At 48.0% G+C, this 27,389-nt stretch overlaps 1 protein-coding gene across 2 annotated transcripts in view; it reads left to right on the top strand.

Moving 5' to 3' along the window:
• The first annotated feature begins 9,710 nt into the window (after positions 1-9,710).
• igsf11 (immunoglobulin superfamily member 11) overlaps positions 9,711-27,389 on the top strand; it is a 261,451-nt gene continuing 243,772 nt past the window's right edge. The window contains exon 1 of one of the 2 annotated variants that reach the window (XM_038802223.1): positions 9,711-10,009. In XM_038802223.1, coding sequence (XP_038658151.1) covers positions 9,946-10,009 — 64 coding nt within the window. In that variant the 5' untranslated portion in view covers positions 9,711-9,945. Of the gene's footprint in view, positions 10,010-10,343; positions 10,512-27,389 lie in introns of those variants that run through there. The other variant, XM_038802224.1, reaches the window with a different exon arrangement.

The raw sequence follows: 27,389 nt of genomic DNA, 5'->3' as shown, positions 1-27,389 counted from the left end.
CTGAGGCCTGACTGATTCCACAAAGGGCCCAGCTCGGCGGCTGGGAGGAGCCAGTCGCTAAAAAATTTAGGGCGACCGTGACAGTCACTCTCACTGGGACTGTGAGGGGGCATGTCCTCCCCCCGTTCCACGTGGTGCCAGGTGCGCCATTTGGTGGCATATATGGGCCACCATCTCATGTCTCCTCCTGCATGCTGCTTCCGTTAGGTCCTCGAAGGAAATGCGGTCCCGGTAGACACGGTGACGTGTAGGACGCCTCCGCCGCCTTGGACCACCTACCCGTGCTCCTCCCCTGGTGCCCCATCAGGATCGGAGTCATCGCCCTCTTCCTGGCAGACAACGTGGTGGTGATTCGCATCATCCGCCTCCTCTTGGACCTGTCGGGCGTGATGGCCTGCAGCAGGAGCGCCAGGCATGGGGCCCTCCACGGCCACTCCCTCTGCTGCATCCACCTCTACAGCACCCTCACTGAGCCACCTGGCTCACCCGCGACGAATCCCAATCTGCATGGCTGCTGCTGCCGCCATGGCGGCGAACATCGATGGCTGGTGTGAATACATCATGAACTTGAGGGGGGGGGGGGGGGGTTGTGAGGGAGAGGCAACAAGATTTGTTAAGAGGGCGCTTTGGCATGTAGACAGCCAGGGGCCTTTCGATGAATGGGTGCCCCGGCTGCCTGGTCACAGTTTATTCAGGCATGCACCATCACACCTGCCCACAGTATCCGTTTCCTGCACAGTTTACCCCGTCCCTCCTCATCGCAGCGCCAGTGGACACAGCCCTTCACCATGCCCTCGAATTAGAAGTGTGTCTTCGCCACCTTCCTGCCATGGCACTCCAGCTGGGGTTCTTAGTCCCGCGGGCAACCATGGAGGCCCCCCCCCCCCCCCCCAAGCCGACAGGCAGTGGCATCATTTGCACCACCCCCCTCCTTCCCCCTACTTATTTCCCCACCCCCCTCCCCCTTCTCCGACCCCAACCCCCTTCCCTCTACTCCTTTACACATCCCATCTTCCTTAGCCCCATCGTCGCCCATCCCAACCCCACCTACCCCTCCCCTCTACCTCCTTCCCCCCAACCCTCTTCCCCAACCTCCTTCCCCCCAAACTCCTTCCCCCCCACCCCCTTCCTCCCAACCCCTTCATCCCCCCAACACCCCCTCCCCACCCCCTTCATCCCCCCAACACCCCCTCCCCACCCCCAACCCCCTTCCCCTTACCCCCACAACCCCCTGCCCCCCACCCCCTCCCCCTTCTCCGACCCCAACCCCTTCCCTCTACTCCTTTCCACATCCCATCCTCCTTAGCCCCATCGTCGCCCATCCCAACCCCACCTACCCCTCCCCTCTACCCCCTTCCCCCCAACCCTCTTCCCCAACCTCCTTTCCCCAAACCCCTTCCCCCACCCCCTTCCCCCAATCCCCCTCCCCCCAACCCCTTCACCCCCCCAAACCCCTTCCCCCCACAACCCCCTGCCCCAACCCCTTCCCCCCAACCCCCTCCTCACCCAACTCCCTCTCCCCATCCCCCTTAACCCCCAACACTCTCCCCTGCAACACCCTTCCCCCCAACCCCCTTCACCTCTCCCCCCCCCATGGGGTTCGTGGCAAACGCTTCAGACAGACCTCCCCCCGTTCATCACCGGCGGTGGACGCAACTTCCTGCTTCCTGGGATGGGCCTGCCCACTCACCTCCCTCATCCACGTTTATTTAGCAGGGGTGAACAGCGACGGCATGACCCGAGGTCACGCCATTGGGACATCGGCCCATCTGGACCAGAGAATAGCGGGGGGCTGGGAGAATCGCCTCTACTGCCTGCTCGACAGATTCTCTGGCATGCGCGGTGCTGACCGCGATGACGCCGTTCTCGCCGGTTGAGAGAATGGCAGAACAGCCTCTGACCGGCGTTGCGAGAAAAAGTGGCGTGCACAGCGATTCTCCCAGACGGCGTGGCATGGTAGAATCGCCCCCATTGTGTCCAGTTCTAGTGCCACATTATAGGAAGGATGTGCACACATTGGAGAGAATGCAGAGGTGGTTGACAAGAATGGTTCCAGGGATGAGAAACTTCAGTTCTGAGGATAGATTGGAGAGGTTGGGACTGTTCTTCTTGGAGAGATGACGGTTAAGAGGAGATTTGATAGAGATGTTCAAAATCATAAATGAGGTGGACAGACTAGATAGGGAGAAACTGTTCCCACTTGTAAAAGGATTGAGGATGAGAGGACACAGATTTGCAAAAGAAGCAAATGTGATGTGAGAAAAAACGTCCTCACCCAACGAGTGGTTCGAGTCTGGAATTCTCTGCCTGGAAGTATGGTTGAGGCAAAGTCAGTCAAGGCATTCAAGAGATAATTAGATGACCATCTGAATAGAAACAATGTGCAGGGATAAAGGGAAAACACAGAGGAATGGCACTGAGTCATAACGCTCATTTGGAAAGTTGGCTGAATGGCCTTCTGCGCCATAACAATTGTGATTCAGTGAATTCGGGATGGGCAACAAATGCTGGTCTTTTCGGTGGTGCTCACATCCCATGAAGGAATACAAAACGAGCGGGACTTCCTGTGGTGGAATGTAGGGGGAAGACGCGCATGAGGTGGCTCCTGAGGGGTAGAGTTCTCTCTCTGCTGAGATGCTCAGAATAAACAAAGGCAAGAAAGATTTGAGCAGAAACTCATTGACGGAGTCTGAAGCCTCTCAGGACCCAGCAGGAGGTAAGATGGCAGAGTCGGCTTTTTCCTCTCCGTCCACTCCACTCATGGCCAAGGCTCTCACTAGCATTTTGGTAAGGAGCTTGAGAAACACCGACAAAACGTGTCGGGGGACCTTAAAAGGTCCATTGATGATGCCTTGGCCTCATTCTTGAGGTTCTGGAAAAAGCTAGTAAGACCGCAGAAGTCTATGGAATCACCATTAAGAGCATGGAGGCAGCATTATCAGATGATAGTGATCAGGGGCGGGATTCTCCGACCCCCGGCCGGGTTGGAGAATTGCCCGGGGCCGGCGTCAATCCCGCCCCCGCAGTGTCGCGGAATCTCCGCCCCCGAGATTCGGCAGGGGCAGGAATCGCGCCGGTTGGCGGGCCCCCCACGGCGGTCGGTGGGCCCCCGCGGCGATTCTCCGGCCTGCGATGGGCCGAAGTCCCGCCTTTGACTAGCCTCTCCCGTCGGCGTGGATTAAACCACCTCCTTACCGGCGGGATTGGCGGCGCGGGCGGGCGTGGGGCTCCTGGGGGAAGGGGGGCCCCGGGGCGATCTGACCCTGGGGGGGTGCCCCCACGGTGGCCTGGCCCGCGATCAGGGCCACTGATCGGTGGGCGGGCCTGTGCCGTGGGGGCACCCTCCCCTGCGCCGGTATGACGTCAGCAGCCGCTAACGCTCCGGCGCATGTGCGCACTTACGCCAGCCGCCGAAGTCCTTTCGGTCCCGGCTGGCGTGGCGCCAAAGGCCGCTCACGCTTTTTGGCGTGGGAACCACTCCGGCATGGGCCTAACCCCTCAATGTGAGGGCTTGGCCCCTAAAGGTGCGGAGTCTTCCGCACCTTTGGGGCGGCCCGACGCCGGAGTGGTTCACGCCACTCCAACACGCCAGGACCCCCCGCCCCGCCGGGTAGGGGAGAATCACGGCCCAGATTGCTGCTCTGGAGACTGATCTGACTTTGGTGGTTGACACCAATAAATTGTTAAGCTGAATGACTTGGAAAACAGGTCCAAGAGGCAGAACATCCGGATTGTGGGGTCACCTGAGGGGACCAAGGGCTAAACATCCACGGAATATTTCTAGGACATATTCCTCAAAATGGTGTGTGAGGGTGGATTTGCATCCTAGCCTGAATTAGACCGGGCCCGTCGCTCACTTAGACTGAAGACTCGTTCTCAAGATCCACCACATGCGATGATTGTAAGATTCTGCAGTTTTAAAGAAAAAAGAGGGTTCTCCTATGGGCAAGGGAGCACGGCGATTTCAAGTGTGAAGGCAACTCCATTCGGCTCTATCAGAATGCAAAGTTAGCGAAAAAAAGCCGTGTTTAACGGAGTGAAGCCCGCCCTGTACAAGAGGGAAGTCAGATTCGAGATGTTCGATCCAATTCGCTATACAGCCACGTTTGAAGAAAAATACTTTTTTTTTTGACATGCTGATGGATGCGGGTTCTTTTGTTAAAAGGAACACGTTTCGTGATGGTTTATGGCTCTGGTGATGGACATTTTGTTTTGTATTGTTTGTATTTCTTGTTTTTCCTTGATTTTGGGTTGGGTTGTGTTCTTAATGTCTTTGATTAGATTTGAGGTACTTTAATACGTGTTTTTATTTTACAATAATATAGTTTCCTTTCTCTTTTCAAAGTCATTGTTTGTCATGGCATTTAGTTGCTGGTGGGGCATTGACTGGGGCATTGCTAGTTAAATGTTTTTTTTCCAAAAAATGTCTACTTCTCCAGTTGGGGATCTCCCTGCTAACGAGGGAGTTAGTTCAAAGGAGTGGTTTTGGAAGGTTAGCTGCAGCTCATTATAATAGCTTTTAGAAAATGAGATTAGAGTTTTTGTTTGATGTGGCTTTGTTATCTGTAGATTTTAGTTTTAGGTAAGTTTTTGTTAGCCACAGTCTTATTTGTTTTTGGGTGTGGTTACATTCAATGGTGATGACGTTTTTGGGATGGGGAGGGTGAGTTGGGGTTGGGGCTAGTCTGCTGACAGTGTCTACTAGTTTTCCTTTGTCCAGCCTTCTGACTTGGCTTGGTGGCCAGCTTGGGAGGATGTTTTTGCTTCATCTTTTCAGTGTCTCTTGGTTGATTTCTCTTGGTGGGAATGGTTGATTTCAGAGTACGGGGTGATGGGAGATCTTCAATCCGTTTGGTCTGATAGAATAGTAGAGGCTTGAATGGCCCAATAAAATGATCAAGGGCATTTGTCCATTTGAAGAGCTTAAACTCCAATGTTGTTTTCTTGTAGGAGGCCTACTTGCGTATCAGGGATCAGACCAGGTTGTACAAGGGATGGGTTGGGCAGGATTTTCATTCTAGTTTCGATGGCAGGACCAGGGGTATGGTGATTTTAATTAATAAAAGAGTTAATTTTTCTTCCTCTCAGAATATAGCCGACTCCAATGGGGGATATGTTATTGTTTGTGGCTCGCTGTCGATAACCCCGGTAGTCATGATCAACGTTTATACCTCCCAACTGGGATGAAACAATCTTTATTAACTCCCTGTTAATTTCCCCCCAACCTCGACTTACACCAGCTTATTTTAGGTGGTGACCTGAATTGTGTTTTGGACCCGAGATTGGACTGTTCCAAGCCTAAATCTCTTGTTCCATCTGGGATGGCCAGGGCTTTGTATTCTTTATGACTCAGATGAAGGCAGTGGATCCCTGGCGCTTTTTGCACCTGAACGATAGGGATGTCTTTTTTTTCACGTGTCCTCTCTGTGTATTCCTGTATTTATTTTTAAATTTTGGATAGGGTCCTCCTCCCTTTGATGGTGGCGACTGAGTACTCAGCAATTGTTCTTTCTGACCATGCCTTAACAATGACCTTTTCTGCCTTCTGGTTTGAACCCAACATTTAAATCTTGGGAAATGAAGGGTCTGGAGTATTTTGGGGACCGATTTGTGGAGGGGAGGTTTGCTAGTTTTACGGAGTTAGCTGATAAATTTAAGCTACCCAACTCCAGCCTTTTTCGTTATTTTCAAGTTTATGTCTTCTTGTGTACAGCTTTTAATTCCTTTCCTTTGGTGGCACCTTCTTCCTTGCTGTAGAGGATTCTGTCCCTGACTGACCTAGTGAGAGGTCTATTTTGGACCTATATCGCCATATTCTCTCATTGTATCCTGAAGGGGGTGTCCAGCAATGTGACCCCTTACACCTGAATATCTAGGATGCCACTAGTGTAGTTTTACATAAATTAGTCTATGAAGGATTGAGATTAATTATAGAAAGTGTATTGGGTAATCATTGCTAACCATTAAACCTGTATTTTAGGACATTGCAGTGATAATCATGTAAACTCTGGCTACAAGCAGTGGCCACATGCATGATGGGATTTAGGCGAGCTAACTTGCCCATATTTTTGAGACACAGATGTGTGATCAGGGAAGCAAGTTTTATCAGTGGGCCCCAGTATCTTCAGGAATTGAAAAGGAAGCCACTTCTGATATCCTGTCCCTCTGAAACAATCCATGGAGTAAAGAAGATGCCAGTTCTGTCAACCTGTCCCTAATAAACAATGGGTGCGCAGAATGTTAAGATGGAGAAAACAATTTAAGATTGACATAAAGCTATTGGTAAACAACAGGTGACAGGGTGAAGCTCAATCATTGGTTGATCGCAATTTTATTGGATAGGTATGGACATGACAGCTTCAGGGATTGGATCGAGACCAACTGGTGAGCTATTGATTTTTGGAAATTGTATAATTGATGTGTTTTTAATCAGTGTTCAGCAGATCGATCTTGGCATTATCCAGGCCCATCTCCGTGAACACGAAACCAAGTTTGGGATCATAAATAGCCACCTTAACCAGGTTGTGTGTCTGCTCTGTTTATAGGCTAAGGCCTAACAATGAGGGACGAACCCCACGATAAGGTTGGCTCAATACTCAGGCCTTGGAAAATGCTCCTGCATATCCCTCCCTGCCAAGTGGGGTGGGGGGGGAGTGAATTGGGCCCTACATTTACTCACACGGTTTGGAGAGTGGCCCCATTCACAGGATCAGCTCCACGACCTCATTTGCTTGGTTGAGCCTAATTCAGTTTAAGGTATTACACACAGGACGTGTTTGACTCAGGCAAGGATGAGTGGATTTTCCTAAAGCGTTAAGGATAGATGCTGTGCTCTTGGCCCTCCTCGCCATGCGCATATGATGTTCTGGTCCTGTCCCAAACCCATAGGATTCTGGGCCTCTTTTAACACCACAGTCGGAGATATTTCATTTGGATTTGGACTCATGTCCACTGGTTGACATATCTGAGGTTTCGGATTCGTCGGTGATTCAGTGTGAAGTAGAGGCAGGTGTTGATACCTTTGCCTCACTGATAACCCGGAGGCAAATATTGCTTGGTCGGAGGTCTCCCATGCCACCCAATGCCTCTGCTTGGTTGGGCTACAATGCCATTCCTACACTTTAAAAAAAAATTTAGTGCACCCAATTAATTTTTTGCAAATTAAGGGGCAAATTTGCATGTCCAATCCACCTACTCTGCACATCTTTGTGTTGTTGTGGGTCCTGTGCCTATATACTTGCACCACCTGCTGGTTGGATGCTAGAACTACAACAGTAAAACATATAACTGAAAATACACATACAGATGATAGAATCATAGAATTTACAGTGCAAGGTACCTGCAACTCAAAAACTTCCTACGAAAGGAGATGAGGATGTACCCACAACCGCCATGACAGACATTACTGGAAGAGTTACTGGACGCAAGCATCCTAGATAAAGGAAACTGTAGCGACATGTATGACTGGTAGAAAGGGCCGACACCATACTGGACGTAACAAGAAAGAAATGGGAGGAAGACCTGGGGATTGGGATAGGGTGGGGACTCTGGAGCGAAGCACTGCATAGGGTCAACTCCACCTCCACGTGTACAAGGCTCAGCCTGACACAACTAAAAGTGGTACATAGAGCCCACTTAACAAGAACCCGTATGAGTAGGTTCTTCCCGGAGGTGGAGGATAGATGTGAACGGTGCCAAAGAGGCCCGGCCAACCGCGCCCACATGTTCTGGTCTTGGCCCAGACTTGCGGGGTACTGGACAGCCTTCTTCAAGGCCATGTCCAAAGTGTTGGGGATGAAGGTGGAGCCATGCCCGAAAGTGGCGGTCTTCGGGGTATCAGACCAGCCAGATCTATTCCTGGGGAGGAGGGCAGACACCCTTGCCTTTGCCTCCCTGATCGCCCGCTGTTAAATGCTGTTAGGCTGGCAGTCAGCAGCACCACCCAAAGCTGCAGACTGGCTGTCCGTCCTCTCGGAATCTCTCCAAATGGAGAAAATCAAATTCGCCATCCGAGGGTCAGACGACGGCTTCCACAGAACGTGGGAGCCATTCACCCAATTGTTCCGGGACCTGTTTGTGGCCAACGAACAAGCAGAAGAATAGCCAGGTAGCCAAGAATCGGGGACAGTAGCCAAGGCATGAGAGGGAGGGAGAGACCGGGGGAGGGGGGGGCAGCTAAACCTAAGAGGAAACAAAGGTGAACCACAGGAGATGGGGGGGGGGGGGGGGCGAGAAGAATGCTGAGACAGGGAACAATAGAGGGGAACCAGAAAGGTGGGGGGGGGGGGCAGGGGAATGATAGCCGGAAGGAGGGCACGGGAAACGATAACAAACTTGGCATCTAGAGGGACAGAGATCAAGGAAAATCCGGACGAAAGACGGCTGAGGCGGAGGCGAAGCCGAGATGATAACGCAGCGAAATCTATTTGGGAGAAGCAAGTAACAACACCAACACCGGATCCATTCCTGTATTGCCCCCTATAATTGTTTCTCTGGCACCCAAATGTATATCTACCTCCCCAGTTCCCCCCACCCCCCACACAAATAGATGCCTACTTATGTGTTAAAAATAATATTACCAATTGTACAGAGTTGCTGCTGTTGAGCTGGTGCATACCCTACCAGTTATTTTATTTTATTTTTTGTTTGTTTTTTTGGTATGTTTGTGTGTGCTCTTCTCTTCTATATATATATATATATATGTCTTATTCTGTGTACATAACGGCAAGTATACTTTGTTCAAAAACCCAATATAAAAAATTTATAATAAAAACATTTTTACAGTGCGGAAGGTGGCCATTTTGGCCCATCAAATCTGCACCGGCTCTTGGAAAGAGCACCCTGCTTAAGCCCATACTTCCACCCTATTCCTGTAACGCAGCAACCACATCTAACATAAGGGCAATTTAGTCCATGACCAATCCACCTAACCTGCACATCGTTGGACTGTGGGAGGAAACCGGAGCACCTGGAGGTAACCCACGCACACACGGGGAGAGCATGCAAACTCCGCATGGACCGTGACCCAAGCCAGGAATCAAACCTGGGACCCTGGAGCTGTGAAGAAACTTTGCTAATCGCTGTGCTACCATGATGGTGATGACCTTGTAATATGTACAGATGATAGTCTACCTATCATCACATTCGCATCACTCCAATGTTCTTACCCCTCCTATTCTCTTTCAACCCCACAAACCTTCGGGAGAGAATTCTGGTCTCCATGTCATTCCTCGATTTTAATCGTTCCCTCACTGGTGGCCTTTCCTTCGGTTGTCCAAGCGCCATATGCTCTCCCCTCTCTACCTCACTTTTCTACACTCCTGAACACCTACGTTTTTTGGTGATTGGATGTAATACGCCCTTACGTGACCCAGTGTCCTACTTTGCTTTATAACGATCCTGGGAAGCACCTTGGGATGTTTCATTTCGTTAAACAGTACCATACAAATGTCAGTTATTGTTAATAACTCATCCTGTAAAATTACATTTTCTTTTTCCTGCAATAACCTGAGTGCACGTGAACAAAATTATAATTCAGTCCGCCAAGCTTTTGGAAAATTTCCTATGCCTCCAATATGTAGGAATTATGACTGCAATATGTCTGTACAGGGTGCATTTTTATGCGACACATTATTGAGACACATTCACCAATTGCAGACAGTAGCTAGCCCTGGGATCCGCAGAGGGCGCAGTGATGAAGAGTGCGTGAGGCTTGTTTGTTGCTGGGTGCCCGGAGGCGGCTGTCAATCAATCGCTGTGTGAGGCTGTGCCGTGGGAGCTCATTGCCGGCACTGGGCACGGCTGCAAACCCCTGTGAAACTAACTGGGAGAAAGCCTCTCGGCAGCAGCACTTTGCAACCCGGCTCAACACTCTGCTCTTGCTTGACCAGAGGCAGGGCTGTAACTCCCAGGGTCAATTCCTGCTTCCCGACGCCGTGTCCTGAGATGGTGCTGAAACGCGCTGAGTGGAACCTGTGGAGTGTTTGTCTTTGGATCATTTGTTTGGAAGGTACGGTTTAAGATGTATATATTTTAAAAGTGCAATCCCAAGTGTCAACTGCGCGAAGACTTTAAATCACTTAGCGGCGGAGTGTGTTATTGGAGAAAACGTGGAAAGTTAACAAAATACTTTGCTAAATGACGTTTTGTTTCAGGTTCTTTTATTTGCCCGTTTAGCCCTGATTTTTCACTCTTTTTCGAAAGGAAATAACACTTATGGTGTAAGTAGAGCTGGTTACCCTAGATATTTAATTTTGTTGGTAGTTGAGTCTGTTGATTTGTACACTAGTAACTAACTGGTCTAGAGTGAGTTCATGGGCTGGCCAGTTACGTTGCTGTATTGGTAACAGTAACACTGGTGGGAATGGGGGCGCCAAGAGTACAATCATCAACAAGAGGCATGTGTTCACAATTTGTACAATTGTTTGGATGTGACCGGAAACAAGTGAAAACAACGTTACTGATGGTTTCTTGAGGACCAGCTGGAAATTGCATGAAATGAGATGTCGAATGTAAGTCATTGTTTGTCGAAATGAAAACACACACATCAGATGTATTTGCAGAAATCGAGAAGTAATTAACAATCATAGTATAAACTTAGAATTTCCGATTCACTTTCATTGCTTAATTCAAGCAGCTAGCATGAGAGAGAAATACATATTTTCATACTATCTTGGAGTAGTACAGTACTGTAGTAGCTGTGAGAGTATTGATTTATAAGAGTTTGTTATTCAAAGTTTTGCTTGTCCTTGGTTGGCATAAATCTCGGCTCTTTCTGGCTTATCTCAGTCTGCTAAAGGACTTTTTTTGTAGGTCAGTGAAATTGTTTGGGTTTTTGTTTGGCAGAGGAATAAGAATGATCAATATTTTGTCACGTTGAGGTTAAGTAATGAAATGCTGCATATTGACACAATTTGGGCTATCATGTTATCAAGGGTTCAGCTAATGATTCATCTGAACATACAATTTAAGACTGTAAAGTGGTGGGTAACATTTAAGCATGGTGTCAGGTAGGGACAAGAGTTTAAAGATGCTAATGGGGGCAGGATTGACCAAGGCCCCACCAAAATAAAGGAAAAAGGTTCAAATTAAAGGTGCTATATATCAAAGTAGACAAATTAATGCACTGTATATCTGATCCATTAGTGATTATCAGCACATGGTTAGACAAGGTTAGAAGATTTTACAAATAAAGATTCCAATGTCCTTGCCTCTTATAGAAAATGAACAAGTGGGCAAAGGAGGTCGGTAGCCTGATAAATGGTATTGACCTAGAACATCAGGACCTAAATTCTATCTTTCTTAGTTAGATCTTTTAGTTTGTTAAGGGCAGAAAACAATGACGGGAGGAGCTAACAGACTCCCAAACTACAATTATTGTGTTGGGCAGAGTACAGGTTATCAAGATCTTTAATATTTGTATATACTTGGTAAAATAAATTGGCAAATCTAACTTGGAAGATGAGTTCATGGAATACATTCAGAACTGTTTTCCAGGACGATACGTTGAAGGATCAATTGGCATGTTGTACTAGCTACGGACTCCTGGCAGTGGGTAATATATTGACATGGATTAAAAATTAGTCAATGGGCAGAGAGTGAGAGGAAATGGTCATTTTTGGCATGGCAGGGTGTAACTCTTAGTGCTTGGCAGCTTTTAATAATCTACAATCATCAACGACTTAGATGAGATGTTCTAGTGTAACATATCCAGATTTGCTGATACAATACTAATTGAGTGTTGGAGGAGTATTTGAGTGTGGGGAGAATGTAAAGTGGTTGCAAAGAGATATAGATCAGTTCAGAACATAGCATATGTATAATTTGAGTATGTGAAGTTATCCACGTTTGATAGGAAGTATAGAATATTTAAGTTCAGATGGATTTGGGTGTTTGTAAACCACATGAAATAAAGTTTGCCACATAGTTTATTCCCCACATTAAGATAATTTGTCGAGAAACACTACAGTATTGAAAGAGATAATTTTGTCCATTGCAGCAGTGAAGGAATATTTGCCCTTTTTCCGTACGCTTATTCCTTTCGAAATATTTATCTACTTCCCTTTTTAAAATTAATGATTCTGCTTCCACCACTATTTCTGCTGGGGTCACACAGTAGTGTTTCTTCTAAAATCTCCTAACTACACCTTCATTCTTTTGATTCACTTCAACAAAGGTAGACTGGCTATGGTTCCATTCTTTAGTGCCTTCAGTTTTGCAGATCACTCGTGGTAGTGGATGATATTACTTATATTCCTCAGTGTTTCCACTAACTAACAATATTCAAGGAATTCAATAAACACGGTTTGTTCTAGAAAACTCAAAAGTCATCAGGAATTATTCAAATAAGTATTAGTCATATATATGTTATGATATACGTGCTTTGCAATTAGTTAGCTTAACATTTATGCTTGAAAATGTAAAAAAAAAACATTAAGGGAACACTTCACACTGTGATTGTAACTCTACATTAAGAGTACATGTGGGCAGACTTAACCAGTAAAAGTTGCTTTTGCTTATTTAACCAGGAGCTTATGTGGCATGTGTTCTAGATAATTAGGTTCATCCAGCTCCTTACAGTTGTGATTTACCATGGATTTGCGTTCTTCTTCCTTTCACACCTTGGGTCTGAATCTGTAGGCTTCTGATCCTTTTCAAATGATAAACATGCCCAATCCTCCTCCCAATTATTCTACTGATTTTTGTAACCACTGTGCTTCGTGGCTGTTTCAGTTAAATGCTCACATACCTAGTTACACAGTGCAAAGCTTCCTATTTCTATTTCATCAGAAAATTTGGCAACCATGTTGAAAGCTGTGGTCATGGTGTTTTGGGTTAAACTTTCTAGTTCTATTAGCTATTATATATGTACTCACCGCCTCCTGTCTGTGCTGACCAGATTGAGAAGATAAAAATCGCATCCTATATTAAAATCCCTCCAATGCCTCTCCCCTCACTATCTTTGTAACCTCCGTCAGTCTTCTGACGACTCCTCCATTGATGGCTTCCTTATGCATCCTGGCTTCATCCTCCTCCTATCAGAGGCTGGGTCTTCTGGTGTTCAGTCCCCTGAAGTTTGAAATTATTCCCTCTCCCGTTCGCCGCCATTTTTATTATAGTATAAAGGCACCAATCACTCATAAGGTGTGAAATCACTCAGACCCAAGGTGTGAAAGGTAAATACATTGTAGGTTCATTTATTAAGATGAGGTTCATGAGAGTATTTATACAAAGGTATAAAATTTGAAGACCTCTGCAGCAGAGCTATCAGTGATGTGTTCTGCTCACAGGCCAAAGTGAAACTGAGATTGGATCATATGACACACTTCCCTTTGAGTGATGGTATGTTTCTAACCCTTAAAGGCATACTACAGCAAACGTCTCTTAAACTACACCTATGCCCAAGGTTTTGGTTACTTGTTCTTAATTAGCTTGGTGACCATTTTGTCTGATCCTGCTCCTGCAACGCACATTCTTGGATGTGCCTGTTGATATGATGGGGATGGCACAGTGGTTAGCACTGCTGCATCACAGCACCGGGTTTGATTTTGACCTTGGGTGTCTGTCTGGGTGGAGGCGCCTGTTCGGGTACACTGAGGGAGAATTCAGAATGTCCAATTCACCTAACAAGTATGTCTTGGGAGAGGAAGCTGGAGTACCTGGAGGAAACCCACGCAGACATGGGGATAACGTGCAGACAAGCACACAGTGACCCAAGTCGGGAATTAAACCCAGGTCCCTGGTGCCGTGAAGCAACAGTGCTAACCACTGTGCTAGTGTGCCAGCCATTCGTGTCCCAAGGTTAGGTATGGGGTTACTGGATTAAGGCGGGGGATTGTGCTTCTTGGGGTAGGGTGCTCTTTCGCACGGTCAGTGTAGACTCGATGGGCCGAATTACTTCCTCTTGCACAGTAGGGATTCTATGATTAGAAGTTGGTAGCTCTGGTCACCAAGATGGTCACATAATAGAACACTGTTGAAGAGTGAATAACATCTTCTGTAATTTATATTTTTCATAATATTGCAATAGTGCAAGAGGTTACAGTGCTAGATTCTCAAAAATAATTATGCATTTCATTAATCGTTTGATTATATGACCTACTGAACTTCAGGAGGTATTTAGGTCCCATTGGTGATTCAGTTTGTTTAGTCAGATTCCTACTGAAATTACAAAGGGAGTAACGGTGAGCAAATTTGATCTCATTGTATATACGCTACACAATATTATTTTGGAATTGAAAAGTTGCAAGGGTTTATTTGTATGTGAAGGTGGATGCTGTTGTAACTCATTCTGCGGGGTGCACTCAGCAACTTGGACTTTTCTTGCTTCTTTATGGCTCACAATCTCCAAGCACCCCTGAAGCTCCCAGCATTCCAGTCTGCTTGTGAGCAATACTGACCATACATGGAATAGTCAGCATTCAATTCAATTTGTTTTCCAACTCTACTAGGTGCCACATCCACTGTGAATTGATGGGAGGGTCAACTTATATGTGAGACGGATGGTAGCTGGCTGTAGAACTAGATCTACTAGAAACTGTACTGTGGAGAATTGCTTCAACTACATTATGTATTTTTTCTCTCGGGTGCTCACAATGATCTATTCTGATTTAGATGCTTCTTGTAATGATGTTCAGCTACTAAATAAACCTACAATTGCCCTGTCTGCGTATTAAGCACATTTTCCAAAAGATGGTTATGTCTGCATTAAAAGAAATGTGCTTTGTTGGAGAGTCAAACCTGATATAATTAGGACAAATAAAGTTCATGTACATCTCTGGAGGACCTTGGCCTGGAATTTTGCTATTCGTTTTGGTAAAATCCGACAGAAATGGGCCGAGCCAGCGTAGTGGATTGCAGAATTTTAAAGCACAAGTCACTCATTGCAAATTGAATTTGCTGAGAGCTGGTTTAGAAAACATCACATGGGAAGTCAACACCAGCGAACAAACTGGCAACATCTCCTTTTGAATTAATCAGCATGGTGTGTTTCCGCTAATTATATTCACTTGTCAGTCTTTGAAGAGGCTCTAAAAATATTTACAGGAATGCAAACATTATAAAAATCTTTTGAAGATAATTCTTTTGAAAATGTTAAGCAATTGACCACAATATAACTAACAAATTGCTCTGTCATTTCTTTAAAGCCATTTTCAGTTATTTACAAACTGGTTCCTCGGCTGCTGGAGCAAGCACTCATCAAAATGTGTTTATTTGTGTTAAATTAAAATGCCCTGCCTCTGCCCCTGCCTATTATGTATCTTCTTTTATTTCCTTTTCTTTTCATGTACTTACTTAATGATCTGTTGAGGTGCTCGCAGAAAAAAACTTTTCACTGTACACGTGACAATAGACCAATCCAATCCAATCCCCTCTCCTCCTCCCTCTTTTTCCCATGCGTCTCTCTGATATTCCCCATGGTTTCTTCCTTGTGCCCCCCCAGTTCCTCTGCTTTGTGTGCTCTTGCCTGCCGTCATCGGTCCCCCCTCCCCCCTTTCTTCCTAATCACTATTGGCTTTGACCATGTCTTGGAAAGGGCTGATGAATAGCCCCCAAGCTTTGTGGAAGCCCTCGTCTGACCCTCGGATGGTGTACTTGATCTTTGTAATGATATGTAGAATATCATTTGTTTATAATTTAATAACCGAATTGTAAGTTAGGATAGGCGCCGTATGCATAGACTGAGATTCCAGCATCCGACCGACCACAGATGGCGTGGTGACAGGAGTAGGTCACTAGAAGACAGTCCTCATGGAGATGGGATGTAATCTCTTGGACAACACAGATCTGGACAACAAGCACAGTTGCATATCGAGCAGCTCCTGAGTTGACCGTGATTAATAAGAGTTAACCATAGTTATTTGTATTTAGCACTTCAGCTACAAAGTCCTCCCATCCGTACGTGTAGAGAACATTACAATCTTCTCCAGGTGGAGAAATTCCGACAGGTCTGCCAGCCAGTTTGCAGCTGTGGGTGGTGCTGCTGATCGCCAGCCAGCATGCGATTTAAGGAAGCAAAAGTCAGGACATCGGCCCTCTACCCCATATGTAGTCCTGGCTGGTCCAAAACCCCGAAGACTGCCACTCTCGGGCACGGCTCCACCCTCACCACCACAACTTTGGGCATCGCCTTGAAGAAGGCTGTCCAGAACCCGGCAAGTCTGGGGCAGGCCCAGAACATGTGTATGTCGTTGGCCATGTCCCCTGGCACTGTTCACATTTACCCTGAACCTGTTCATTTGGGTTCTGGTTAGGTGGGCTCTGTGCACCACTCTAAACTGCATGAGGTTTAGCCTTGCGCAGGAGGAGGTGGAGTCCCAGAGTCCCCAACCCACTTCTGTCCTGGGGTTGTCCTCTCATTTGTGCCTAGCTCCATCCAATGGCGTCCTTGACCTTTCCAGCAGTCGTGCACAGATGTCTCCACAGTTCCCTTTCTTGCTGTCCATGCACAGTAGTTCCTCCAGTAAAGTGGAGTACCTCGTCATCTCTTTGCGGAGGAAGTGTTTGTTTTGTAGGTGTCGGTGCTCCTGTCCTTTCGGTAGCTGTCGTGAGTCGTGAGTCTGTCCCCCATGTAAAAGTCCCTGACCACTGCCGTCCTCCGTCCTGTCTCCACTTGTTAAAGGTGGCGTCAAGCATGGCTGACGGGAACCTGTGGTTACCGCAGATGGGGCCATGGAGGACATCTCGGCTAAACCAAAATGTTGTCTCATTTGGTTCCATGTCCTCAATGTGGCTACCACCACTGGGCAGGATGTGTATTTGCTGACGAGGATAGGAGCGCTGCCGTGGCGAGGGCCGTTGCAGGAAGACTCCTCCAGCCTCGCTCATTCTATGTTCGGTTCTCTATCCGTTCCCTCACTCTTTCCGCTGTGGCTGCCCAGTGGTAGTATTGCAGGTTCGGAAGGGCCAGGCTGCCCATTTTTTCCCCCTTTGCAGTGTAGACTTGGGGATCCAAGTATCACACAAATCCCATGATCAATTTGTCTATCCCTTGGAAAAAGGCCTTGGAGATGAAGATTGGTATGGATCTGAACTGGAAGAGGAACCTCTGCCGCATGTTCATTTTGATTGTCTGCACCCTCCCCACCAGGAAAAGTGGGAGTGCATCCCAACTCTGTCGGTCCGTTTTTACTCACTCCGCCAGACTGGCCAGATAACATTTATGGATCCGATCCAGCCATGGGTTATCTGAATCCCCAGGTAGGAGGATTTACTTGTAGACACCCAGTTCTGTCCTTCCCCCATTCGGGTTCACCGGGAATGTCTCGCTTGGCTTGTGTTTGTGGCCCGAGAAGGCCCCAAACCCATCCAGGAACTTTATGATTACTTTCAGGTAGATCTGTGGGTCCAAGATGTAGAAGACAAGGTCATCCGCACTGAGACTCTGTGCTCTCTGCCTCCTCTTCGGATGCCCTTCCAGTCTTTAGCATCTCGCTGAGCGATCGCCAAGGGTTTGATTACCAGGGGTTTGATTGCCAGGGTGAACAAGAGCGGGGCTAGTGGGCATCTCTGCCTTGTGCCTCTGTGAAGCTGGAAGTATTCAGAGCTGGTGGTGTTGGTCCGAGCGCTCACCTTGAGGGTGTTGTACAGGAGTTTCACCCACGAGGTGAACCCTGTCCCTAGTTCACACCAATCCATTATCTCAATGAGGCACTTCCATTCGACTCCTGTCGAAGGCCTTTTCTGCGTCTAGGGAGACGATCACTTCAGGTGTTCCCTCCCTGGATGGGGCCATTATTACACTTCATGCTGCCACAGATTTAAGTTCTCCCATTCCACTTCTTTCCTGACCTGAGCGCGAATGCCAGTGGCTCGACCTTTAGGGCGAACAGCAGTGGGGACAATGGGCATCCCTGCCTTGTGCCTCTGTGCAGCTGGATGTACTTAGAGCTGGTGGTATTTGTCCGTACGAAGTCCGAACCGCTCCAGTACCCCTCTTGAGGTACTTCCATTTGACTCTGTCGAAAAAGGCCTTTTCTGGGCCCAGGGAGATGATCACCTCAGGTGTCCTCTCCTCAGCTGGGGTCTTGATTACGCTCAGCAGGTGCCTGATGTTCGACGTTAGCTGTCTATCCTTGACAAAGCCTGTTTGGTTTTTCTGCTACTATCTCTGGTATGCAGTCCTCCAGCCTTTTGGCTAGGATCTTGGCCAGTACTTTCACGTCCACATATCGGAGCAAGATGGGTCTGTAGGACCTGCATTCTGTTGGATCTTTGTCTTTCTTGGCTCTCAGCAAGATTGAGGCTTGTGCTAGCGTGGGTCAGAGAGTCTGTGAATGTGTGGGGCCAGTGCGTCGCAAATCTTTTGTAGAAATCTGCTTGGAATCCGTCTGATTCTGGCGCCTTCCCCGCCTGCATGGACTTGACGCTCTCCATGACTTCTCCCAGCTCGAGTGGTGCTTCCATTCCTGGTTTCCTGTCCTCCCCCACGACTGGTATGCTTTTCTTCTGGAGAGCAGGTCAAAGTCCATTAGTAGCTTTTTCCTCTCTGTCCGGAGCTCTATGGTCAGAGTCTCAGAGTACCGCCGGTCTACTTCCAGTATGGAGTCGACTAGCTGCTCCCTAACCACCTTCCATTCCCTATCTCTTCATGCTTTGTAAGCAGTAGTTTCACCCCTGATCACAGCCTTCAGTGCCTCTCTGATCATGGAGGGTGAGACCTCCCCATTCTGGTTATTAGTGATATACTTGTGTATGGCCTGTGATGTTTTCTTGCAGAAAGCCTTATTGACCAGGATGACTGTCCAACCCCCATGGAGGGTGTCTCCCTGTCTCTGCATAGGTTTTCTCCGGGCACTCCGGTTTCCTTCAAGTCCCGAAAGATGTGCTGTTAGGTGAATTGAACATTCCGAATTTTCCCTCTGTGTACCCGAACAAATGCTGGAATGTGGCAACTAGAGGATTTTCACAGTAACTTCATTGCAGTATTAATGTAAGCTTACTTGTTTCACTAATAAAGATTATTATTGGGCATGGCCCGTCTCCAACCTCTCATCCATATAATGTGGAGCTTGGTCTGAGATTACAATCGCGGAAGCACCGATTTCCCCACTAAGGAGTTGATTCGTGAATATATTATGTGTACCTGAGGAGAAGGAGGAGATCTCCTCCTCCCCTGGGTGGATGAATAAGTAATATACCTGTATATGGCCTGTGATATTTTCTCACAGAAAGCCTTATTGACCAGGAGGGCCGTGCCCAACTGCCATGGAGGGTGTCTCCCCGTGGTCTGTGTGGGTTTCCTCCCATCTGCTCCGTGAATATGCCGAGTTATTTTGCCATGTTGGGGGTCTTTCATGTTTTGGGAATTGGCCTGTCTGTCTGTGGGTCCTGTACACAGTTAAATACCATCCCCACCCCACATTTGTTTTTCTTTTAAAAAAAAATTTAGAGTACCCAATTCATTTTTTCCAATTAGGGGGCAATTTACCGAGGCCAATCCACCTACCCTGCACATCTTTGGGTTGTGAGGGCGAAACCCACGCAAACACGGGGAGAATGTGCAAACTCCACACGGACAGTGACCCAGAGCCGGGATCGAACCTGGTATCTCCACCCCACATGATTAGTCAGTGCGTGTCTCTGTCGGGGATTTCCGTGACTTTCCAGTTAGGAGTGTACATATTGACCAGGACAACCTGTCGAGGACACCCCTGACTGTGACGTACCGTCCCCCTGGGTCCGGAACCACTCTTGTCACCGTAAACACAGTCCTCTTATTTATCAGTATTGCTACCCCCCCTGGCCCTCGTACCACAGCAGGAATGGTAGGTCTGTCCCACACAGCCCTTCCTTACCCGCAGTAGGTCCTTCTCCCTCAGGTGCGTCTCTTGAAGGAAGACTATGTCGGCTTTCAAACTTTTCAGGTGGCCTAAGACTCTGGATCTTTTTTCCTGGGCCGTTAAGGCCCCTGACATTCCAGGTGACTATCCCGATGAGGGGCTTTTGTCCCTCTCCTCCTGCGGGCTGAGCCATACTTAGCTGGTGGATGCGCCCCTGCACTCCAGTGTTTCCCTTTGTTAGGGAGCCATCTAAAATGGACTCGGTCACCGTTTTCACCATGAAGCGAGGCCCCTGCGTTTCGGAGTTTCCCTTTGCCCAGAGGCCACCCAACATGGCCCCCAACTGTGTGTACGCCATGTGAGTGAGCCCTTGCATTCCGGGGTTTCCCTTTGTTCAGGGACCCTCCAAAGTGGCTGCTTGCAGTGTCTTGTGTTCCGAGTCGCCACATATGGCCTGTCTCAGCCAGCTTAATGCCCTTGCAATTTTGTTCCTATGTTCTTATTATGGTATTCCGCCCCCCCACCCCCCCAGGATTTTCTCCCTTGTGGAAAATGCGCGGCGGCCCCTCTTTCCTTCACGTTTCCCAATGCTAGCTTCCCCGCTAGTGTGGTGCCACACCCCGCCCCCCCTCCCGGGGTTTGTTGTGTCCTCCTGTCGCCCATTCTTTACGCTCCCTACCTGCCGTTCCCCTCACCCTTTGCTGCGCTGCGCTGTCCTCTATCTTTCTTTCCTTCTATTTCATCTCTCGCCCCCAGGACGAGGCAGTGTAGTCCCGCACAAAGCGTTCATCAAGTTGGCTAACATTTAGTGAATAAACAAATAAAGTCTGTTCAGATGATCTCTTCACTGCTGTCCCTGTTGCCGTTTCTCCAGCCTGTTCTCCAGGACAAACTTGTCCGCGTCCACAGAGTCCGCGAAGAGTGCTCCCTGTCCTGGAATGTGATCCAGAGTTTGGCGGGTACAGCATCCCAAACTTTACACAGCTCTTGTACATGGCTGCTTTCGCCCTGTTGAATTCTGCCCTGTGGTTGGCCAGGTCAGCCCCAATGTACTGGTAGATCCTGATTCGGTGACCTTCCCAGTTCCAGTTCTTTGTTCGCCTCGCCCAGCGCAGGATTCTTTCTTGGTCTTGGTACTGGTGCATTTCAGCGATTTATTACCCCCGGCTGTTCCCCGGCTCTGACTATTTCTGGCGGGTTGGAAAGCTATCCCTTCCCACCAAATTGTCTGGCATTTGGGACACAGTCCGTGAGGTTCCTACCTTCCATCCCTTTCGACAGGCTCACAATTCGGGGCTGGCTTAGCACTGGGCTAAATTGCTGGCTTTGAAAGCAGACCAAGGCAGGCCAGCAGCACGGTTCAATTGACATACCAGCCTCCCCGAACAGGTGCCGGAATGTGGCGACTAGGGGCTTTTGACAGTAACTTCATTTGAAGCCTACTTGTGACAATAAGCGATTTTCATTCATTTTCATTCAATTTGCATGTTTTGGCACCTTGGTTGGTTTTCCTGGTCTTTGATTTTTTTTTTCCCCTTCAGACTCTCCTGCGTTGCAACCAACCGTGTGTTGGTCCTCCTCACCCTGGCGAGACCCGGGTTTCGCCGCCTCATGCTTCTGCCGGCTCAGCCATTTGCTTCTCCTTGTAGTTCCTCTTGCAGTTACTACGCGGCCTCTGGAGTGGCTGTCGTTCAGTACTTCTCTTCGTGTTCCTGTTGGTTGAGGTATGGGGATGTTTTTCCCTTTGTAATAGTGGACTATTTCAGGTGAAAGTGCCTATTTTCGGGTTTGTGGGAGGAGAGCAATCTTATGTGCGACTTCTCAGGACATCCCCATCACCGGAAGTCCCGGAGTTCCAGGATTTTGACCCAGTGACAGTGAAGGAACGGCGATATATTTCCAAGTGGGTGTATGGTGACTGACTTGGAGGGGAACCTTCAGATGATGGTGTTCCCAGGTATTTGCTGCTCTTGTCCTTCTAGATGGTAGTAGTTCTGGGTTTGGAAAGTGCTCTCGAAGGAACCTTGGTGAGTTCCTGCAGTGCATCTTGTAGATGGTACATATGGCTGCTACAGTTCAGTGGTGGAGGGAGTGAATGTTTGTGGAAAGAGAAGCAGTGAAGCAGGCTGCTTTGTCCTGGCTGGTGTTGAGCTTCTTCGTGTTTTTGGAGCTGCACTCATCCAGGCAAATGGAGAGTATTCCATTGCACTCCTGACATGTGCTTTATAAATGATGGACAGGCTTCAAGGGATCAGGAGGTGAGTTACTTGCCTTCGGATTCCTAGCCTTTGACCTGCTCTGATGGCCACAGTATTAATGTGGTAGTCCAGTTCAGTTTTTGATCAATGGTAACCCCCAGTATGTTGATTGTGGGGATTCAGCGATGGTAATGCCATTGAATTTGAAGGGCCGATGGTTAGATCCTCTCTTGTTGGAGATGGTCATTGCCTGGCACTTGTGTGGTGTGAATGTAACTTTCAAATTGTCAGCCCAAGCCTGGATATTGCCAAGTCTTGCTGCATTTGGACAAGGACTGCTTCATTATCTGAGGAGTTGCGAATGGTGCTGAATATTGTGCAGTCGTCCTCAAACATACCCATTTCTGACCTTATGATGGAAGGGAGGTCATTGATGAAGCACCAGAAGATGGTTGGGCCTAGGACACTAACCTGGGGAACTCCTGCAATGCTGTCCTGGAGCTGAGATGATTGACCTCCAATCATCACAGCCATCTTCTTCAGTGCCAAGTATGACTTCAACCACCGAGTTTCCCCCCGGATTCTCATTGGCTCCAGTTTTGCTAGGGTTCCTTGATGCCATACTCGGTCAGATGTTGTCTTGCTGTCAAGGGCAGTCACTCTCACCTCGCCTCTGGTATTCAGCTCTTTTGTCCATGTTTGAAGCAAGGCTGTAATGGGGTCGGGAGCTGAGTGACACTGGAGGAACCATAACTGATTGTCCATGATCAGGTTATTGCTGAGTAAGTGCCGCTTGATAGCACTGTCGATGACTCCTTCCATCACTTTGCTGATGATGGAGGGAAGACTGATAGGGTTGTATTTGGCAGGGTTGGATTTGTCCTGTTTCTTGCATACAAGGCACACCCAGGCAACTTTCTACATTGCTGTGCAGATGCCAGTGTTGTAGCTGTGCTGGAACAGCTTGGCTAGGGGTGCGGCAAGCTCTGGAGCACAAGTCTTCATTACTATTCATTCTTAGTATTCATTACTAAATGGGCAGCACAGTAGCATGGTGGTTAGCATAAATGCTTCACAGCTCCAGGGTCCCAGGTTCGATTCCCGGCTGGGTCACTGTCTGTGCGGAGTCTGCACGTCCTCCCCGTGTGTGCGTGGGTTTCCTCCGGGTGCTCCGGTTTCCTCCCACAGTCCAAAGATGTGCGGGTTAGGTGGATTGGCCATGCTAAATTGCCCGTAGTGTCCTAAAAAAGTAAGGTTGTGGGGTGTGGGGTGTTGGGCTACGGGTATAGGGTGGATACGTGGGTTTGAGTAGGGTGATCATTGCTCGGCACAACATCGAGGGCCGAAGGGCCTGTTCTGTGCTGCACTGTTCTATGTTCTATTGCTGGAATATTGTCAGGGCCCACAGTCTTTGTAGTATCCAATACCTTCAGCCGTTTCTTGATATCATGTAGAGTGAACCGTATTGGCTGAAGACTGACATCTGTGATGCTGGGAACCTACGGAGGAGACAGAGATGGATCATCCACTTGGCACTTCTGGCTGAAGATTGTTGTGAATGCTTCCGCCTTGTCTTTTGCACAGATGTGCTGGGCTCCTCCATCATTAAGGATGAGGATATTTGTGGAGCAGGCAGTGAGTTGTTTAATTGCCCTCCACCATTCATGGCTGGATGTGGCAGGACTGCAGAGCTTAGATCTGATGCTTTCGTTGTGGAATCGCAAAACTCTGCCAATACTTGCTGTTTAGCATACAAGTTGTCCTGTGTTGGAGCTTCACCTGGTTGACTGGTATGCCTGGTGTTGCTCCTGGCATGCCTTCCTGCATTCATCACTGAACCAGGGTTAATCCCCTGACTTGGTGGTAATGGTAGAATGGGGGATATGTCAGGCCATGAGGTTGCAGATTGTGGTTGAATACAATTCTGCTGCTGATGGCCCGCGGCGCCTCATGGACGTCCAGTCTTGAGTTGCCAGATATGTTTAAAGTCTATCCCAGTTAGCACGGTTGCAATGCCACACAACACAATAGACTGTATCCTCAATATGAAGATGAGTCTTTGTTTCCAAAAGGACCGTGTGGTGGTCACTTCTACTGATACTGTCATGGACAGATGGAACTGCAGCAGGCAGATTCATGAGGGAGAGGTCAAGTATGTTTTTCCCTCTTGTTGGTTTCTCTGTCACCTGCTGCAGTCCCAGCCTAGCATCTATGTCCTTTAGGACCCGGCAAGCTCGTTCTGGGTGGTACTACTGAGCCATTTTGGTGATGGACATTGAAGTCCAGAGTATGTTCTGCACCCTTGCCACACTCGGTGCTTCCTCCCAATGGTGTTTAACTTGGAGGAGTATAGGGGCAGCATGGTGGCCTAGTGGTTAGCACAACCGCCTCACGACGCTGAGGTCCCAGGTTCGATCCCGGCTCTGGGTCACTGTCAGTGTGGAGTTTGCACATTCTCCCCGTGTCTGCGTGGGTTTCGCCCCCACAACCCAAAAATATGCAGAGTAGGTGGATTGGCCATGCTAAATTGCCCCTTAATTGGAAAAAATAATTGGGTAATCTAAATTTAGAAAAAAAAACTTGGAGGAGTACTGATTTGTCAGCTGATGGTGGCTGGTACTTGGTAATCAGCAGGAGATTTCCTTGCCCATTTAACTTGAAGCCATGAGACTTCATGGGGTCTAATGTCCGACTCCATCCCAACTGTATACCACTGTCCCGCCACCTCTGGGTCTGTCTTGCTAGTGAGAAAGGACGTACCCAGGAATGGCGATAGTGGTGTCTGGGACATTGTCTCTAAGGTATGATTCCTACTAATGCACCATATGTTCATCAGCATTTTCCTTTATGTCGCCTATCAAACTTGTCCTAGTCTGAAGCAGAACTCCTCTGCATTCTTGCCCCCTGATGATCTGGCATGCAAACTATCCTTTCCATTTGGTCTGGCCGCAGCCCACTTGTGCCCAATGACTCTCACCAGGTGCAGGAGCACTAATTTCTAACCACATTCCGAGGATGTGCAGTCGGTGGATTGGCCATGTTAAATTGCTCTTTATTGTCCAAAGATATGCAGATTAGATGAGATTCCAGGGATAGGGTGTGGGAGTGGGCCTCGGTCCGGGTGCTCTTTCGGAGGGCCGGTGCAGACTCGATGGACCGAATGGTCTCCTTCTGCACTGTGGGTTTCTGTGGAAACTCTGCTGTATACTTTAGTTTTGGCAAGGTCAGTATCAGAAATGCCTACAAGTGTCAGATTCTGTGATGAACCTTTTCTTCAGTGCTTTAGTGTTCTCTCTCCCTCATGTTTGGGGAATATGAGGGGGTAGTACATCCAGCATATAGGAACGGATTTTGTGGGAGGATCTGGTCTCGGTGGAAGGGTGAAAGCCTAATGGGAGGAGAAGCTGGTGCCTATCCTGGAGGGGAAGGTATGGAGCGAGGCCCTTTGCAGGGTGAACACCATGTCACTGGGTCCGAGGCTGTGCCTGATCCAGCTTAAGGTAATGTTTAGGGCGAACCTTACTAAAATCAAAATGAGATGTTCCTTTGTGGGGGTTGAGGGTAGCTGCGAGTGTTGTTCGAGGGGGCCTCTTTAAGGGGCATCTTGACAAATACATGAATAGGATGGGAATAGAGGGCTACGGACCCAGGAAGTGTAGAAGATTTTACTTTAGATGGGCAGCATGGTCGGCACAGGCTTGGAGGGCCGAAGGGCCTGATCCTGTGCTGTACTTTTCTTTGTTCTTTTGTTCTTTGGGCCTGCTAATCACTTGTACATGTTCTTGTCTTGTCCCAAGCTTGTGGGTTGCTGGGCCTTGTTTTTTAACAGCAACGTATCGACGATCCTCAACATTGAGCTGGAGCCATGTCATTTAGTAGCTATAATTGAGGTTTCGGATTTGCCGGGGCTGTGGACAGGTGCGGGATAGATATTCTTAGCTGAGCATCGCTGGTGGCTAGAAGGCAAGTCCTGTTAAGACCAGAAGACATAGGAGTGGAAGTAAGGCCATTCGGCCCATCGAGTCCACTCCGCCATTCAATCATGGCTGATGGGCATTTCAACTCCACCTACCAGCATTCTCCCCGTAGCCCTTAATTCCTCGCGACATCAAGAATGTATCTATCTCTGCCTTGAAGCCATTTAGCGTCCCGGCCTCCACTGCACTCCGCGGCAATGAATTCCACAGGCCCACCACACTCTGGCTGAAGAAATGTCTCCGCATTTCTGTTCTGAATTTACCCCCTCTAATTCTAAGGCTGTGCCCACGGGTCCTCGTCTCCTCGCCTAACGGAAACAGTTTCTTTGCGTCCACCCTTTCTAAGCCATGTATTATCTTGTAAGTTTCTATTCGATCTCCCCTTAACCTTCTAAACTCCAATGAATACAATCCCAGGATCCTCAGCCGTTCATCATATGTTAGACCCGCCATTCCAGGGATCATCCGTGTGAATCTCCGCTGGACACGCTCCAGTGCCAGTATGTCCTTCCTGAGATGTGGGGCCCAAAACTGGACACAGTACTCCAAATGGGGCCTAACCAGAGCCTTATAAAGGCTCAGTAGCACATCGCTGCTTTTATATTCCAACCCTCTTGAGATAAATGACAACATTGCATTCGCTTTCTTAATCACAGATTCAACCTGCATGTTTACCTTTAGGGAATCCTCGACTAGCACTCCCAGATCCCTTTGTACTTTGGCATTATGAATTTTCTCACCGTTTAGAAAGTAGTCTATGCTTGGATTCTTTTTTCCAAAGTGCAAGACCTCACATTTTCTCACGTTGAATTGCATCAGCCATTTCCTGCACCACTCTCCCAAACTGTCTAGATCCTTCTGCAGCCTCCCCACTTCCTCAGCACTACCTGCCTGACCACCTAACTTTGTATCATCGGCAAACTTTGCTAGAATGCCCCCAGACCCTTCATCCAGATCATTAATATATATGGTGAACTGTTGAGTTGGAGGCTGGTGATGTCACCTAGTGCCTTGGTGTGGTTAAGTGACTTAATGGAGCTTTTGCACATCAACGGTTAAATACACTGTGCGGGGGATCAATTGAAGGGATCTACTGGAGATGGCAACTGTTTATGTCGTATTTCAAGGAATCGATGACTGTTAGCTTTTGAGGATGGAGGAGGTAGAAGAGGGAGCAAATGTGGGTGGGGGCTTGTTTTGAGAAGTGGGGGTTGCATCGACTAGATTTAAAAAATAGTTTACTGTTTGTAGTTTCTGTCTTTTTTGTATAAATAATAAAAATATTTAAATGTTTGGGCAATGAGTCTTCTATGGATGGCTGGAGGTATGTGGTAGTAATGCAAAAAGGCTATGAAACTGGTATTATTGAAAGGTGTGGGAAATGTGTGCATTTGGGATAATTTTTTGGGTTCTCATGAAAGAATTAAACTGTT

The sequence above is a fragment of the Scyliorhinus canicula genome, chromosome 7 (assembly GCF_902713615.1).
Source record: "Scyliorhinus canicula chromosome 7, sScyCan1.1, whole genome shotgun sequence".
Taxonomy (NCBI): Eukaryota; Metazoa; Chordata; class Chondrichthyes; order Carcharhiniformes; family Scyliorhinidae; genus Scyliorhinus; species Scyliorhinus canicula.
Note: the sequence above shows the minus strand (reverse complement) of the source record. Positions and strands in the feature narration are given on the sequence as shown.